Source organism: Eupeodes corollae, chromosome 1, assembly GCF_945859685.1.
Source record: "Eupeodes corollae chromosome 1, idEupCoro1.1, whole genome shotgun sequence".
Classification (NCBI taxonomy): domain Eukaryota; kingdom Metazoa; phylum Arthropoda; class Insecta; order Diptera; family Syrphidae; genus Eupeodes; species Eupeodes corollae.
The window spans coordinates 251340029-251354290 of NC_079147.1; the positions used below are offsets into that span (position 1 = coordinate 251340029).

Genomic DNA, 14262 nt, shown 5'->3' on the forward strand with positions numbered 1-14262 from the left:
ATCAACCCTTTGAGGTCTGTAATTTAGCTCTAGCATTTCAATTCGGATCTTAAATATTAAACTCATCTCATTAACTGTGAATTCTTTTCCAAAACAATTAGCTTCCGCCAAACAATGATCCAGTTTGCTGTATATCGTTCTTGGCATGGACTCTTTAACACGGTTCAGAGAATTTTAAAATATTATTTCGTCAATAGAATTTATCCTTCCATGAACGAAAGTTATTCAAGGCTAAATTCAATGTCGTATTATATTTAGCAGCCAATTCTTGACAATCTTTGAACGTCATGTAACAACGCTGCAGTAAGTACTTTTCTTTGAAGATTATTATCCCATCTCTTTAAAACTTTGACAACGTAGTCCGCATTTGCCTTAAGGTTTTTTAAGAAAATTGGAAGTAGTCCAGATACGACATATATTGCATAGTTAGGTGTTTTTAAAAGGACCTTAAATACATGTTTGAAGAAATATCTCTGGATAACTTCAAAGTCTTCACATACTTCGTAACCATACACTTCATTAGCATAACAGAGTGAACTTTTAATTGTTGCATCAAATACTTTGAATTTTACCATCGGTTCGATACATTTTTATTTAAAAAAACTTGACCAAATGCTGTTAATGGATATTTAAATTTTGTGTTACTGTAAAACCTAAGTATTGAAATTTTTAACTACCTCTATTCTTTCACCATTAAGGTTCCAAGAATGGTCATTTCTGACATTATTATTATGAGACCTTAAAACCATAATCTTCGACTCTGAAGTATTTATTCGAAGATCCCAAGAGTAACAATCCTGGTTAAGTTTGTTAATTTGCAGTTGTCGAGTTACCGGATTATCAGTAAGAATGACAAGGTCATCCGCATATAAAAGCACTTTAATAAGTAAATCACCATAACATACACGCCCTGGAACACTGTCTCCAAAGTCGTTAATACAAAGTGAGAAGAGCAAAGGACTCAAAATGCAACCTTGCGGGACACCTACTTCTCACTTAAATTGCTGCGAAGATGTTCTACCATTAGAAACTACCGCTGTTGTATTTGAAAGAAGTTTCTCATATATTCTTAAACATTTTGTTGATAATCCAACACCTGCAAGTTTGAAAAGTAATAGTTTTCTGTTTATAGTATCAAAGGCAGCTTTAAAATCTACAAGAAAAGCATACAGATTAGTTTTATTATCCAAAAAACGTTTAGCGACTTTAGTTAGTGTACAAATTTGATCAACTGTAGAGAGGTTAGCTCAAAACCCAGTCTGAAAACAACTTATTTTGTTGTTTGTTTCAACCCAAGGTACAAGTCTAAGATATAGCATCTGAGTAAACAGTTTTCGGATAGAATGTAGATCAGAGATACCTCTGTAGTTTTCGGGGAGATTAGGATCTTCTTTTTTATTGATCGCTAAAATGGGTGACTCTTTTCTTTGGTATTTCTTCGTTGTTGAACACTCGGTTAAGTATGAACAATATATTATGTACTAAAAATTGTGAGCTGGCATTTTCCAAAAACTCGGCTGGAATGCCAATTTTAAATTTTTTCAGAATTCTTTAGCATCCATCCCCGCATTGAATCATATTAAGAGCTATTTTTTGCACATATTGTTGTTTTTTATATATAAATGAGTTGGCTCATATCAAATTTCATAATTTTAAATCATTTAATAAAAAATAGAAATGTCTGCTTCTTTTTCTTATTTGTTTTAACAAGCGATGTAAAAACGCCAAAAAGAGCCATAAGTGAACAATCTTTATCTCACTTCACAAGATAAAATGTCAAAATGAGTCGTGCAAGTTCAATATGAAAACCGTCTGTTAAAACTTTGAACCTTTGATTTGACTACTTTTTCCCAGAGACATTCAAAAACCGTGTTATACTGTGATAATCTGTCCCACTGTAGACCAAGGCGTTGATAGAATACGCACGGAGTTATGGTCGTTCTCGGGCGTCATCATGATGCTGGCCGGATACACCGCTTGCGTCATTCATTGAAATGCTATTGGATTCTTATTTACCTACGCTATATGGCCCGGTATTTGTTTTAAAGAAGGAATACACCCAGGATAGTCTAATTTTATTTTATAAACAAAAATTGAAAGTATGGTTTTATAGGTGATGACATGACATGACTTCGACCACAAGAAGACCCTTTAAACACACTGAAGTCATGAGTTAGAAACACTTTTTTTTTCACTTTCCATGAAGTGCAAAAGAAACAACAGGTGTAGACTGTAAAGTGTACTTGGACTATACGACAACGAAGACGACCTCGATGTAGAAAGAGTTTGCATGGCATTTTGTATTACATTTCAAAGGATTTACATTTAAGTTGTTGTTATTTTTCGAGTTTAATGGTCGTCTTTTTATGGCAGGATATTTGTTTATTTTACAATAATTTTTCTGCCCCTAAATCAAGTGTGATCTATATCTGTTATGGAGAGGATTATGTTAGAGAAAAATTAGGTATTATGCTGTCATCGAAGGTGGAAAGGATGGTGGCTGTTTTGTTTGAAATTGAGTTGCAGTTATAGCCATGAAATAATAATATTTGGAGCAATTTTATGTTTTGAAGTGAAAGGTTAAGAACGTCATTTAATTTGCATTAGACAAAATTCTGATCAGAGCTATGAAACGGGTGTTCGAAGTAATATCAAGAGAGAATGTAGGATCTTTGCAGCAAATTGAGTTTTAACTTTTTTTAACTTTAACTTTTATCTGCTCTTTGATAAACTATAAGCACAAACAAATACCCAACCATAAAATATTTGTACTATAAAATGTTTTTTATATTAAGAATTCAATTCTTGAAAATCTATGTCATGTTGTAGTTGTAAGTTATAAGTAAGTTATATGATATTTCCTTTTTAGAAAACTGTTGAAACGCTTAAAATGAGTCTGACACCTTAAATCATTCAATTTTGATGAAATCAAATCATAAAATATTTCAAAACTAATCTTAACTTAATTTTGCAACTTATACCCATGAAGCTCGTGACGCCTCCTTAACACAAAGGATCCAGTTCTTGGCCACGTTAAAATAACTTATGTCAACAAACAAAAGTTTATTCAGACATGTTTACATAGGTTTAACCTTTTCTCCAACCTAAGTTTATAAAATAGGGTTAAGCTCATGTTTATAAAAAAAATACTATCATCATTATAATTATTCTTGCATGTTTATTATTAAACCAAAACAACAAATAATTTGCATTTCCATTGATCAACAAAAAATAAAATCATCTTCTCTCATCCAGTATTTAAGTGAAGCAAGAATAATACGAATATGAATTTATGTCTGCTTTGATATTAATAAATCTATTTTTGCAGCTAATACACAAAAGAGACCCTCAAGTAGTTGCATCTTGATGCATTGTGTATATCTAAAAGTATAATAATAAGCCTATTTAACTTTGTGACATGAATTTATTAATATTTATCTCAATTAAGTTTCGTTTTATTTGCATGAAGAGTATGATGCTTGAAGAAGAGTTTGTAATTGAATTATATTACTTCCATTAAACACAAATTATACGAGTTTTTTTTGTACTCCATTATAAGAGCTTATTCCAATTTAAAAAAAAAAAAACAAAATATTTATTTATGTCATCTAATTAATTTGTTTTCTTTTTTCATTGTGTATTTGCAGCACTAGTCCAGGACAACTTCAAGATGTTACAATGGATAATTCATGTGAGTATATTTCTTTTATGAATATCAATTTTTTGTATTAGTTAAAAACGAATTCGATTCTCAATCATCGGGTACTCTACGAAATACATGTATTCCTACTTTGAGGAATTTTAATATTTTATTGATCTTTGAAGCATTGCAAATAAGTTGCGACTTGTAAATGCAAATAAATATTTTTGAGTATAATGATCAAATTGCTAAACAACTTTGTTTTTGTCTAAGACAGCTTTCAAAATGATCTACTCTTAAGTTTAAGAAACAAAAAATAGTTCAAAATCTTCAAATCTTGTGAAAAGACAATTTTTCTTATTGTCGGCTTCGACTGATTGGTTCCTCTGTTATAAGATACTAGTCTCTACTAAGATTAAGTTAAACACCAAAATTACTGCCTTTCAGTTCGAATCAATTGTGTTTTAAATGACTTTTAGAATTTCGATGTAGTATTTCAGTGCGTTTTACAAAGTAGAGACCTATGAAATGGAATTATACAGTTTTGTATACGTTGAGAAAAAAACTAAAATCAAACATACCCACCAACATTTGATAAATTTCTTTGCTTTGTTTAAAGAAATATTGAAGCAGAAAACCCAAACCAGGTTGTTTAAAGTTTCGTATAAGTTTAGCACCATTCCAACTTCTGGTGCTATTTTTTTTTATTTTTTTGGAGTAAATATCTTTGTCTTAACATATAACAGAAGTGGTTTCCCTCGAAATCTCATTACTAAAAATTAAATTGAAAAAATTGGCTTCCCATATGTGCACTTAAATACCATGTACATATATGAAAAATGCGGCCACCTACACGTCAGTCATTTACATATTAAAACTCAGGATGTCAAGGGCTTTCGAATGCCACCAATCTCAAGAGGTTTTCCAAAAGTCCAAAAACGTCAAAATAGTCTCGGTGACTTCTGCCATGGAAATGCGGCCACGTAGACTTCTGTCATGTACATATTCGAAATCAGAGTGTCGATGGCTTCCGAATGAGACCATTTTCATGTGGTTTACCAAAAAATTATAAACGCCAAAAAAAAAACGCATTTTCGGCGACCTCAGCAGGACAAGTGCGGCCACCTGTCTGTCAAACCATATTTGAGATCAGCGAGTTGTAGGCGTCAAGATGCAATGCATTTGAAGATGTTTTCCTCCCTATTTAATTTTTCGTAAAAGTTGTACTTTTGACGTGGCCACTACGTTCCGGCAGACTCTTACCTTAACTAAGACTACCTTCAACTGGACAGTCATTCCGTGATTTTCGAAACGATTATCATACGATATCGTCAATAATTTGCTTCACGTAGTTTTGTCACTATCGTCTCGTCTATCATTTTCAGTATAAGACAACTGAAAAGTCAAAACGAACTCAACAAAAGATAATAAAGGGTGTCCCAAAATTAACGCAAGATTTGAATTAAATAGAAAACGCCGTTTTTAGTCTTTTGATAGTTATATTTTTATTGACTCGTAAAGTACATAGGACAGGGTTATGTATGGAATAATACATCGGACAAATGGCCTCCACGGCTTTGCATGCACATGCGCACTCTTTTGTTGAAATTTTCCATGACCATTCTGCATAAATGTGGCTGAATTTCGTTCATGCAGCGTTGAATCTCCTCCTTTAATGCACGAGTGGTTGTGGGCTTGTTGACATAGACTTGTGATTTCAAATAACCCCATAAAAAGAAGTCTAATGGTGCTAAATCACACGATCTAGGAGGCCAGTTTTGATCACCGAAACGAGAGAGTACACGACCTGGAAATGTCTCATGCAGTAATTGAATTGTTTCACGGGCTGTATGACCGTCTTGTTGAAACCACATATTGGACACATCAATATCATCCAATTTTGGCAGAAAGAACTGTGTAATCATGTCGCGATATCGAGCACCAGTAACAGTCACTGCTTGACCAGCTTCATTTTAAAAAAAAATATGGCCCAATTATGCCTCCAGCCCAAAATCCACACCATACAGTCACGCGTTGTGGATGCATTTGTTTTTCGACAATCACATGTGGGTTCTCCGAACCCCAAATGCCGCAATTTTGACGATTGACAAAGCCATCAAGATGAAAATGTGCTTCATCGCTTAGGATGACTTCGCTCGAAAAATCAGGGTCCATTTGATGATGTTCAATAATCCATGCAACGAACTCTCTTCTCTGTCCATGGTCATTAGGCTTCAATTGTTGTGTTAATTGAATTTTGTAAGCATGAAGACACAGATCTTTGGTGAGTATACGCTATAGAGAGGTTCTTGAAATTTGCAATTCTTGTCCACGACGTCGAATTAAGGTTCCTGGATTGTCAGCAACACTCTCACGCACTGCTTCGACATTCACATTTGAACGGCTTGTTTTTGGACGACCAGTGTGTTTGGCGTCTCCAACGGATCCAGTCTCCATGAATTTTTCAATTAATCTCTTCACAGTTGACGAAGTTAAAACACTATTCCGACCATCTTTTGTATGACATTTTCGAACTGCAGCCGCCAAGCTTTCACTATTTTTAAAATATTCTTTAATAATGAAGACACGTTGTTCTATCGTGTAACGCTTCATTTTTAATAACCCTATACTGTTAGCTGTCAAATTGCTATTTTTTAGGGTTGCCAACACTTCACTGCACAAATGGGGGCAAATTCAAATCTTGCGTTAATTTTGGGACACCCTTTACATACCTGTTCGATAACTTGAAAATGTTATTAAACTCAGTTTTTGTCTATGGGATGTTATGAAAATTTGCAATACATTGCTTTTTACCAAACTTACCAACTGTTTTGTGGTGTTTATTGTTACTGTTTTTTATGTTTGCCGCCGACGATGTAACTATAATTTCAGCATCTAAGTTAGAGGTCTCTTTTGTCTCCATAAGCTTTACATTCATGAATAATGTGGGTTACTCAGTAAAAGATATTTGTACTGTATCGCAAAAACTACTGCCGTGCTTGGAACGATTTAGTGTAGAGGAAGAGATATGGTCTGACCACATGACTATAAAATTGTCCCGAAAGCATATTTGTATACCCAGCACAACAACCAAGTTTAATCTGTTACCTAAATTGTAGTGAAATGATCGTAAAAAAACTGAGTACCAAAATAATCTTAGTTGTAATCTACAAAATCTAATAATTCAGAAGGATCTAATTGAGCTAAAGGACTTAACCGATTTAATAAACAACTCAACAAATGATCAGAGTGGAAGCTCAAAATTTAAACCGAAGAATAATTGGTACAATTATGAGTGCGAAACAGCCAGGAAAAAAAGTTATAAATTGGTCAATATTTTTCGGAAAACGGAAAACCACGAAGCGAAAAAATAGGAGTTTCGACAAAATTTGTAAACTTGATAGAAACCATTTATTCCAACACACAATCAGCTCTTTGGACGGGAGAAGAGCTCTCCGAATATTTTGAGACACTTTTTGGAGTCAAACAGGGATGCTTGCTATCACCATTGTTTTCGCACTGTATATAAGTGATTTGCTGAATCTGTAGGAGGAGGACTCTTTATTGACTTCTTCAACAGCAGGTAATAACGCAACTGGAATGTAACTGCATTAAAAGGAGCCTAGAAGTAAATCTATCTAAATCCGAGATAATGGTGTTCAGAAATGATGGAAAGTTTTCTAGTCAAAAAAAAAAATTGGAAATTAAATGGAGAAAGAATTCGAAGTGTCTCCAATTATACTTACTTAGGAGTCTTACTTTTACCAAAGATGTCGTTTTCAAAGAACGTAGAAAAGAGGAACACTGCAGCCAAGATCAGCATAAACTCAACGTGGTAATGTTTTCTAGCAAAAAGAAATATCAACTTAAAAACCAAATGGAAACTATTTCAGGCGGTTTGTAGAGCTATTCAAACATGCGGTGCTCAGATCTGGGAGGATCCGGAAGACGGACAGTACTATACTCTTGATCTTCACCTCATATATATGTATGTATATCAAAAACAATATTCGAATACAGTGCAACAAGACTACCGCATCAGCTATGAACAATCTTGGAAGACTATCGTTAATGGCGTTTGGATGAGAGATCTATTTCTCAAATTGGATCCAAAAAGGCAATGATCTATTGCGACTGTTGAAATCAGAGGGTCAACAAGAAAACCTACGAAGAGCATCTGAGAGCAGTACGCGCATCTACAAACATCTGGATCATTTAAAAGGACGGGTTTGCATTAACGATGTTTTCGAACTAAACAAGATCACCTGGATTTTTAAGGCAAGGTGTGATTTAATCAAGTTAAATGGAAACGGATTTGGCCAGAACGAATCATCATTATGTACTGTGAGCAACTTAAGGGAGGAAGAAGACATCCAGCACCCCTTGGGCAGATGTCCGGGTTTAAAGGAATTTAGTGTGGCCTTTCTTGGAAAAGATTGGTTAACAGAAGCGGAAATAATCCAGGTGCTCAATGGAGAAAACAACACCAGTTTTGAAGGACTTGCGAATTTTATCACTGTAGCCTTACCATACCGAAATGAACTAGTGAGAGAATATAACCAGTAAAAAATGTTCTTCAAATTATTACCAAATTTTGATTTGAAACTAAACTTACGACGAAAGAACTTGTCTCCATAACAGTATTCATTTTATTTTTGTTTTTTAATTTTCCAATTTGACTTTTTAACAAAACTCAATTAGGCCGAAACATTTGTATTTCAATTTTCTTAGTTAGTATTTTGAAATCAATGACAATGATACCTATTTAGCTATCATGTCGATTGTCGTCTTACGTGAAGCGAGACTATCGTCAAAACGCTATCGTTTGACGATAATCATCAAAAATGCATTTTTTTAAATTTGCTTCGATACTAGAAACATTATTGCTGTTTACCTTTGTCCTGAAAAACCCTAAAAAATCAAAATGGTTCAGTTAATAAGCGGAAATATTAATAGTATCACTAAGGAAATAAATAAGTAAAAACACAATTGGTTATGATTTACAACTGACCATTTTAAATTCACCTATTCTTTCGTGTTTTCTCATATGTTGACCTCTTATTTTATATAAACTTAGAGAGTCCATTTAAAATGAAATAATAAGAAATAATTTTGAAACTCTTTGCCTTGGCAATATTGCCATGGCCTTTTTGCCCAAGCGCTGCCACCGTCATTGACAATATTCAAGGTATAACAGAAAACAAATTGGAAATGCTGGATAAATGTTTTCGTGGTTTTAAAATTTCAAGTAATTTTTCAAGAATCCATAAATTGCATAAATGCATTAATTCTGGCATAGAAAATCCAGCATCAGAAGAAGAATGTGTTGCTTCTCAGTTTTACATCAAAGTTTTTTTCTTGTTTTAATTTATTGCCTCAATTTTTGTTTGTAAATAACTTTTAAAATGTTGCCCCAGGCAAGCAGATGCAATAAAATGTTTTCAAAGTTAGGAAATCGCAAAATTAAAACTAATTTGAGTTTTTTCAAAACTATAAATTCGAACAGATTTCCTATATCCTACATTACCAACATATCTGACCTCATACTTAACCTTTGGATCTAGGGAGGAACATCAAAGTCTCATAAGTTTCTAATATCAATCATTAGAATGTAAGTTTTTGATAAAAATGTCTCAAGCTTTTTTTGTGTTGAAAAGTAGAAATGCTATAAAGCTTTCAACTTTTGACAGTTCAAACTGTTTAAAACAATAAAACCGACATAAAATTGGCATCTATCCAATTTAAAAAACAACAAAACGAATGCAGTTCTCTTTTTCTTTTGACCACAAGCTAAATGAAGAAAAAACAAATATTCCCAATGTTTTTCTTTTTGTTTTAAATATAAAATATTAAAGAAACAAAAAATATACAATATTTCCTTAGTTTTGTTTTCTTCTTTCCTTTTCTCCACACTCTTTTATTTCCATCTTTTGTTTTTTGAATTATTATATCTGTGGTAGACATCGAGTGGCAGCTAATTTGTATGACTGTTCGAGTCTTTTTCTTTTTATATTTTTATTTATATAAAAGTGGTAGACGCCATAATAAAGAGGAATTTTAAGCGGAAGTATGTTCTTAAATTTGACAATGGAAGTGATAGTCCAATGTATTACAAATATTTTGAAACTTTATGATTATGAAAAAACGATTATGAATATCTATATATGATGTTAAAATAAAATGTCCAACTATTCTATTAGCCAATATAATGTAGACTGACACTTTTTACATTAAGTCGCTCTGCTTCTTCTAGGGAAATTATTATTATCGTTAGATATCATCATTAATAAGATTTTCCCTAAAAATAAAATATAGATATTTTGTATCGAGTTATTCATTTTGGAAATTAAACTTTCGACTCTTGATGATTCAAATCTTCACAACAAACATCACAAGTTAAGTTTAAATCACTCAATTTTTAGCCTCTACTGTATGATATGCAAATCTTTTGAAAACAAACTCTAAACTTTTCTTACTTGCTATTTTAAAATCAATTATAAATAAATTGATATAAATGTCAGGAAATACAAAAAAAAAATCAAAATTCTTCAAGTTTTTAGTAGTTCAAGTCCTATAAATTACCGTTAACCATAGCCACTCGTAATAGCCTTATACCATGTACGGTGAAAATGAATCAAGCTTTCGCCAAGTCATTAAATCAAAAATGTGTTTAACTGAACAAGATATTGAAGGTTCTCAGAAAGAATTACATTAAAAAATTAAACTAAAATCACATACATTTTCATAATTTAATTAACAATTCTTTAAATTTTGTATTTAATTTTTAGATGCCATTGGATACCGATCACCATGCGTTAGCTTACAACAGTACAATGGCACAACATCGCCGGCACAAGGTCGTTCGGTTCGTGAATTCGAAGAACAAATGGCCTCTTTACGTAAAGAGAATTTCAATCTTAAGCTGCGCATTTATTTCATCGAAGAAAGCATTCCCGGTTATAATCAATCGAATAATTCCGAGGGTCAAGAGACTCTCATGAAACAATTAATCGATACAAAGGTGGGTGTTCCTTTTTTTATTTTTAAATATGCATTGCCTCTATACACATTAATTTGAGAACAAATCCAATCATTCATGACAAATACTTAAATTTTTGTATTTTTTTTTAGGTGGAAATGGAAATTCTGCGAAAAGAAATCCACGAGAAACAAGATCTTCTCAAGGAAGCCGCTCAGGCCTTAAATCAAATGGAATTAATTCAAAAAGATACCGAAGCTAAGAGTCAAGCCATTATCGATGACCTAAATCATAAAATTCAATATTTAGAGGTAAATTTTTGAATTTAAAATTGTATTCCAAATAACTTATGTACATGGGTTTGGGGGGTGTGATTAAATGTTTTTCGAACGTTCTGCTTGAATAAATGAATGCCTAGACAAAATCGGGTAACATCAAATCAAGCGCATCGTAATTTGATGTCGTATCACTATCACAGTGCCCTAATGTTCTAAATCACTATTATGGGACTTGCATTGCCATTGCGGTTAATGGAGTATGAAATTTTTGATATTTCTAAAAATTTGGTTGAAAACATTTTGATAGAAATTTTCTTAAATAATCAACAGAAATTTAAAAGCTGTACAAATTTATTTAACAATGCTTTTTTGAGGTCAAGTTTAAAATTCAGTACCTACAAAGAAACTTCCTAAGAGTCGTTTGCTGATTCGAAACGTAATTACTAAGTTCAACCATCACTTCTGTAACATTTTCTGTGAAAAAAAAACTAAAACAGAAGCGCTAGAACTTCTAAAAACGTGTCCCAAAAACATAACTTCATCATATAAGGAGATTTTAAATATAGAGACTTAGATGAAGGTCTATATTTAAATCCTCCTTCTTCTTTTGAAAAACTGTTGCAACTCGAATTAAATATATCAACCTTCTTTTTCTCATTTCAGATTGAAAACAAAGAAATGGAAAAATCGCAATCCGGAAAATTGATGGACGAACTTCTAGGACGATCTGACTTATCCTCAAATATAAATGCTGTTCAGAAAGTGTGTATTAATTTTCTAAATTTAATGTTTCGAATATTTTGTAAAATAAATACTTCATTACCCTAAATGATGTTTTCTTTTTTTTTTGGTTTCTTTTTCTTTAAACTTATTTCATCTAGATTCGTGAACTTGAAGGCACCGTAAGACAGTCAGAAGAGAAAATCAACGATTTCCAAAACCAAATTCATAAACTCGACGAAATTCTAACACAACGCGATCAAACAATACGAGAATGTGAGGACAAAGTCAAAGAGCTAGTATTCCAGAATTCAGAACTATTGGAACAGCTCGAAAATAAGGACAAAGAAATTGCCACCGCTGAGGTAAGTTGTATTGTTTTCTAATTATATAATTCATATCTATTCTCTATTTCTATTTTTTTTGTTTAAAAATTGATATTTATCAATTTGATACTTCCTCATAGTTAAATTATGAGTTCCAGTTCTTTGAACTTATTCCCAAAATAGATTTTTGACATCTCTTGATGTCACTTTGTTTTTTGTTCCTCTGTGTTCTACAAATATTAATTGGGTTTTCCATCATATTTTTATTTTTGTGTGATGATAAAATGTGTGTGTGCTTATTTTTGATGTGAAGAGATCTTTGCAAGGCATACGCCAGAACAACAAAGATCTTAGTGACGAAAATCAAACTATCACCGATACTCTTGAGGCAGTCAAGACGAAATATTTACGTGACATGGCAAGTTTGAATATTTACGAAAAAACTATCAAATGTCAACAGGAAACGATTGTGGGTATGCATGTAAGTTTTATTTTTGTTATTTCTTCCTGAAAATCACTCGTCTATGTATGTATGTGTTTAAATGCATCTTTTCTTCTTTCTTAACTTCCACTTGGCTCTTGGTACACCAAAATTCATTTCTTTCAAATGCACTTATCATCATTTGTCAAAATATCAAACAAAATCAAGTCAGCAATTGAAACAAAAACCAAGAATTTGGCCAAACTTCTTGGGTATATTCATGAATATGAGAAAAAACTGTCAACACTCAAGAACGAAAAAAATCTCACGCAACGTGAAAATAGATTCTTCAAAGCCATCATTGAGAAGTTAGAACAAAATCAAAATAAATCCTCCAGCGAACCAAATAGAAATATATCAATAGCTGCAAAATTCTTTCCAAAACTATTCCCCAATCGATGTCAATCAAAATTTCACCCCAACAATGTTACGACGACAGTTGATTATCAAGCAGTTTATAAGCTTAAAGAAAAATTATGCTTCAATGTTTCTGGAGAACAAAATGTCCAATTATCGAATAGTGAATCGAGTTTATTTTGTATGGCTGGGAGTAATGTATCGATTTTTGAACCGAATGTGCATTCGAGTAAGAAATACAAGTTTTTCAATAATCACTTGGTTAAGGTAACGCTATTAGATTTGTTTTGCAAATACTTCTCTCGGTTACGTTGTTTGATGTTTTAATTCTCAAGGAAATGACAATAACATCCAGGGATGTGCGATATGTGTACGAAAATATAAGAAATCATCAATAGATTCATCTTTGTTTTGTATTTTATGTATTTTTATAGCGATTTTTCTTTAAATAAAATTGTTCAATGTTAACTACTTTTGGTTAATACAAAATTTGTTTATTATTTACTTTAATGGAAACTAGAGCTTATTTAATATTTAAAGATCATATGATTTGGCATTCAAAAGCCCGCCTCGATTGGAAGATTTGATTAGCCATTTATAATAGGAACCTTTTATTAGTTTAAATAATGATCATAAGTCAATGATTGTTATAAGTAAAAGCGATTTTCAGAACAATACGATTTTAGAGCTGTTTTTTTTTTAGTTTAGTTTTTGTTTTTTTTTATTGATTTTTGGATTTGCTTTCTCATATTTTACAAAACTAAATTTCTGAGATTTATTGTCGTATATTCAACCAATATGTAGAAAAATACATGATTTGATTTGAGACTTATTGGCTAGGGTCTTGCTTAAAAAATAAAATTCTGTGTGCAGTTCATTTACTTACTTACTTACTTAAGGTGGCGATAAAGTCCTGTGTGAACTAAAGCCTCACCCAATAAACTTCTTCATACAGCTCGGTCCCTAGTTTCGCGCTCCAAGTTGCGTGAAGTGACTTTCCACTTGTGCGGGTCACCTGATCCGCCGTCTTCCTCTATTGCGCTGTTCTGTGGGTGTGGATTCGAAGACTCTGGGCCGGAGAATTGGCTTCCATGCGCTTTAAGTGACCCAGCGGAGCCTAGGTGGACCAAGTCCTTAACTAAGTTAAATTCTTTTACTTACAAGACCTTTATAAATAGCAACTACTAAAAAAAATTGAATGACTGTCAATTTGGTTGAAGTAATGTTCGATAGTAATGTTTATACAGTAAAGCTACATACAGGTGTGGCCTCCTAATATGTTAAACTATGGTTGGTTTTATATGATTACATGTTCTCTAATACGCAACAAGCTCTAAATCATGCCTATTACCGCGGTCGTCTCGTTTTTTCGACGACTCTGGTTTTCTATGTCGTGTAGTTTTTTAAGTGGCATTCCATAAGTTCTTCGACGCGACAAATTTGTAGCAGATTTTTAAACTATGCAAAAGTAACAAACTTCT

General features: G+C 32.6%; 1 protein-coding gene across 7 annotated transcripts in view; it reads left to right on the forward strand.

The window, feature by feature from the left end:
* Window positions 1-14262, forward strand: part of LOC129953705 (centrosomin) — a 122491-nt gene that overhangs the window by 96618 nt on the left and 11611 nt on the right. For 5 of the 7 annotated variants that reach the window (XM_056067075.1, XM_056067071.1, XM_056067073.1 and 2 more), the window contains 6 exons: window positions 3648-3691; window positions 10429-10661; window positions 10772-10930; window positions 11561-11659; window positions 11779-11982; window positions 12257-12424. In XM_056067075.1, coding sequence (XP_055923050.1) covers window positions 3648-3691; window positions 10429-10661; window positions 10772-10930; window positions 11561-11659; window positions 11779-11982; window positions 12257-12424 — 907 coding nt within the window. Of the gene's footprint in view, window positions 1-3647; window positions 3692-10137; window positions 10333-10428; window positions 10662-10771; window positions 10931-11560; window positions 11660-11778; window positions 11983-12256; window positions 12425-14262 lie in introns of those variants that run through there. The other 2 variants (XM_056067074.1, XM_056067078.1) reach the window with 2 other exon arrangements.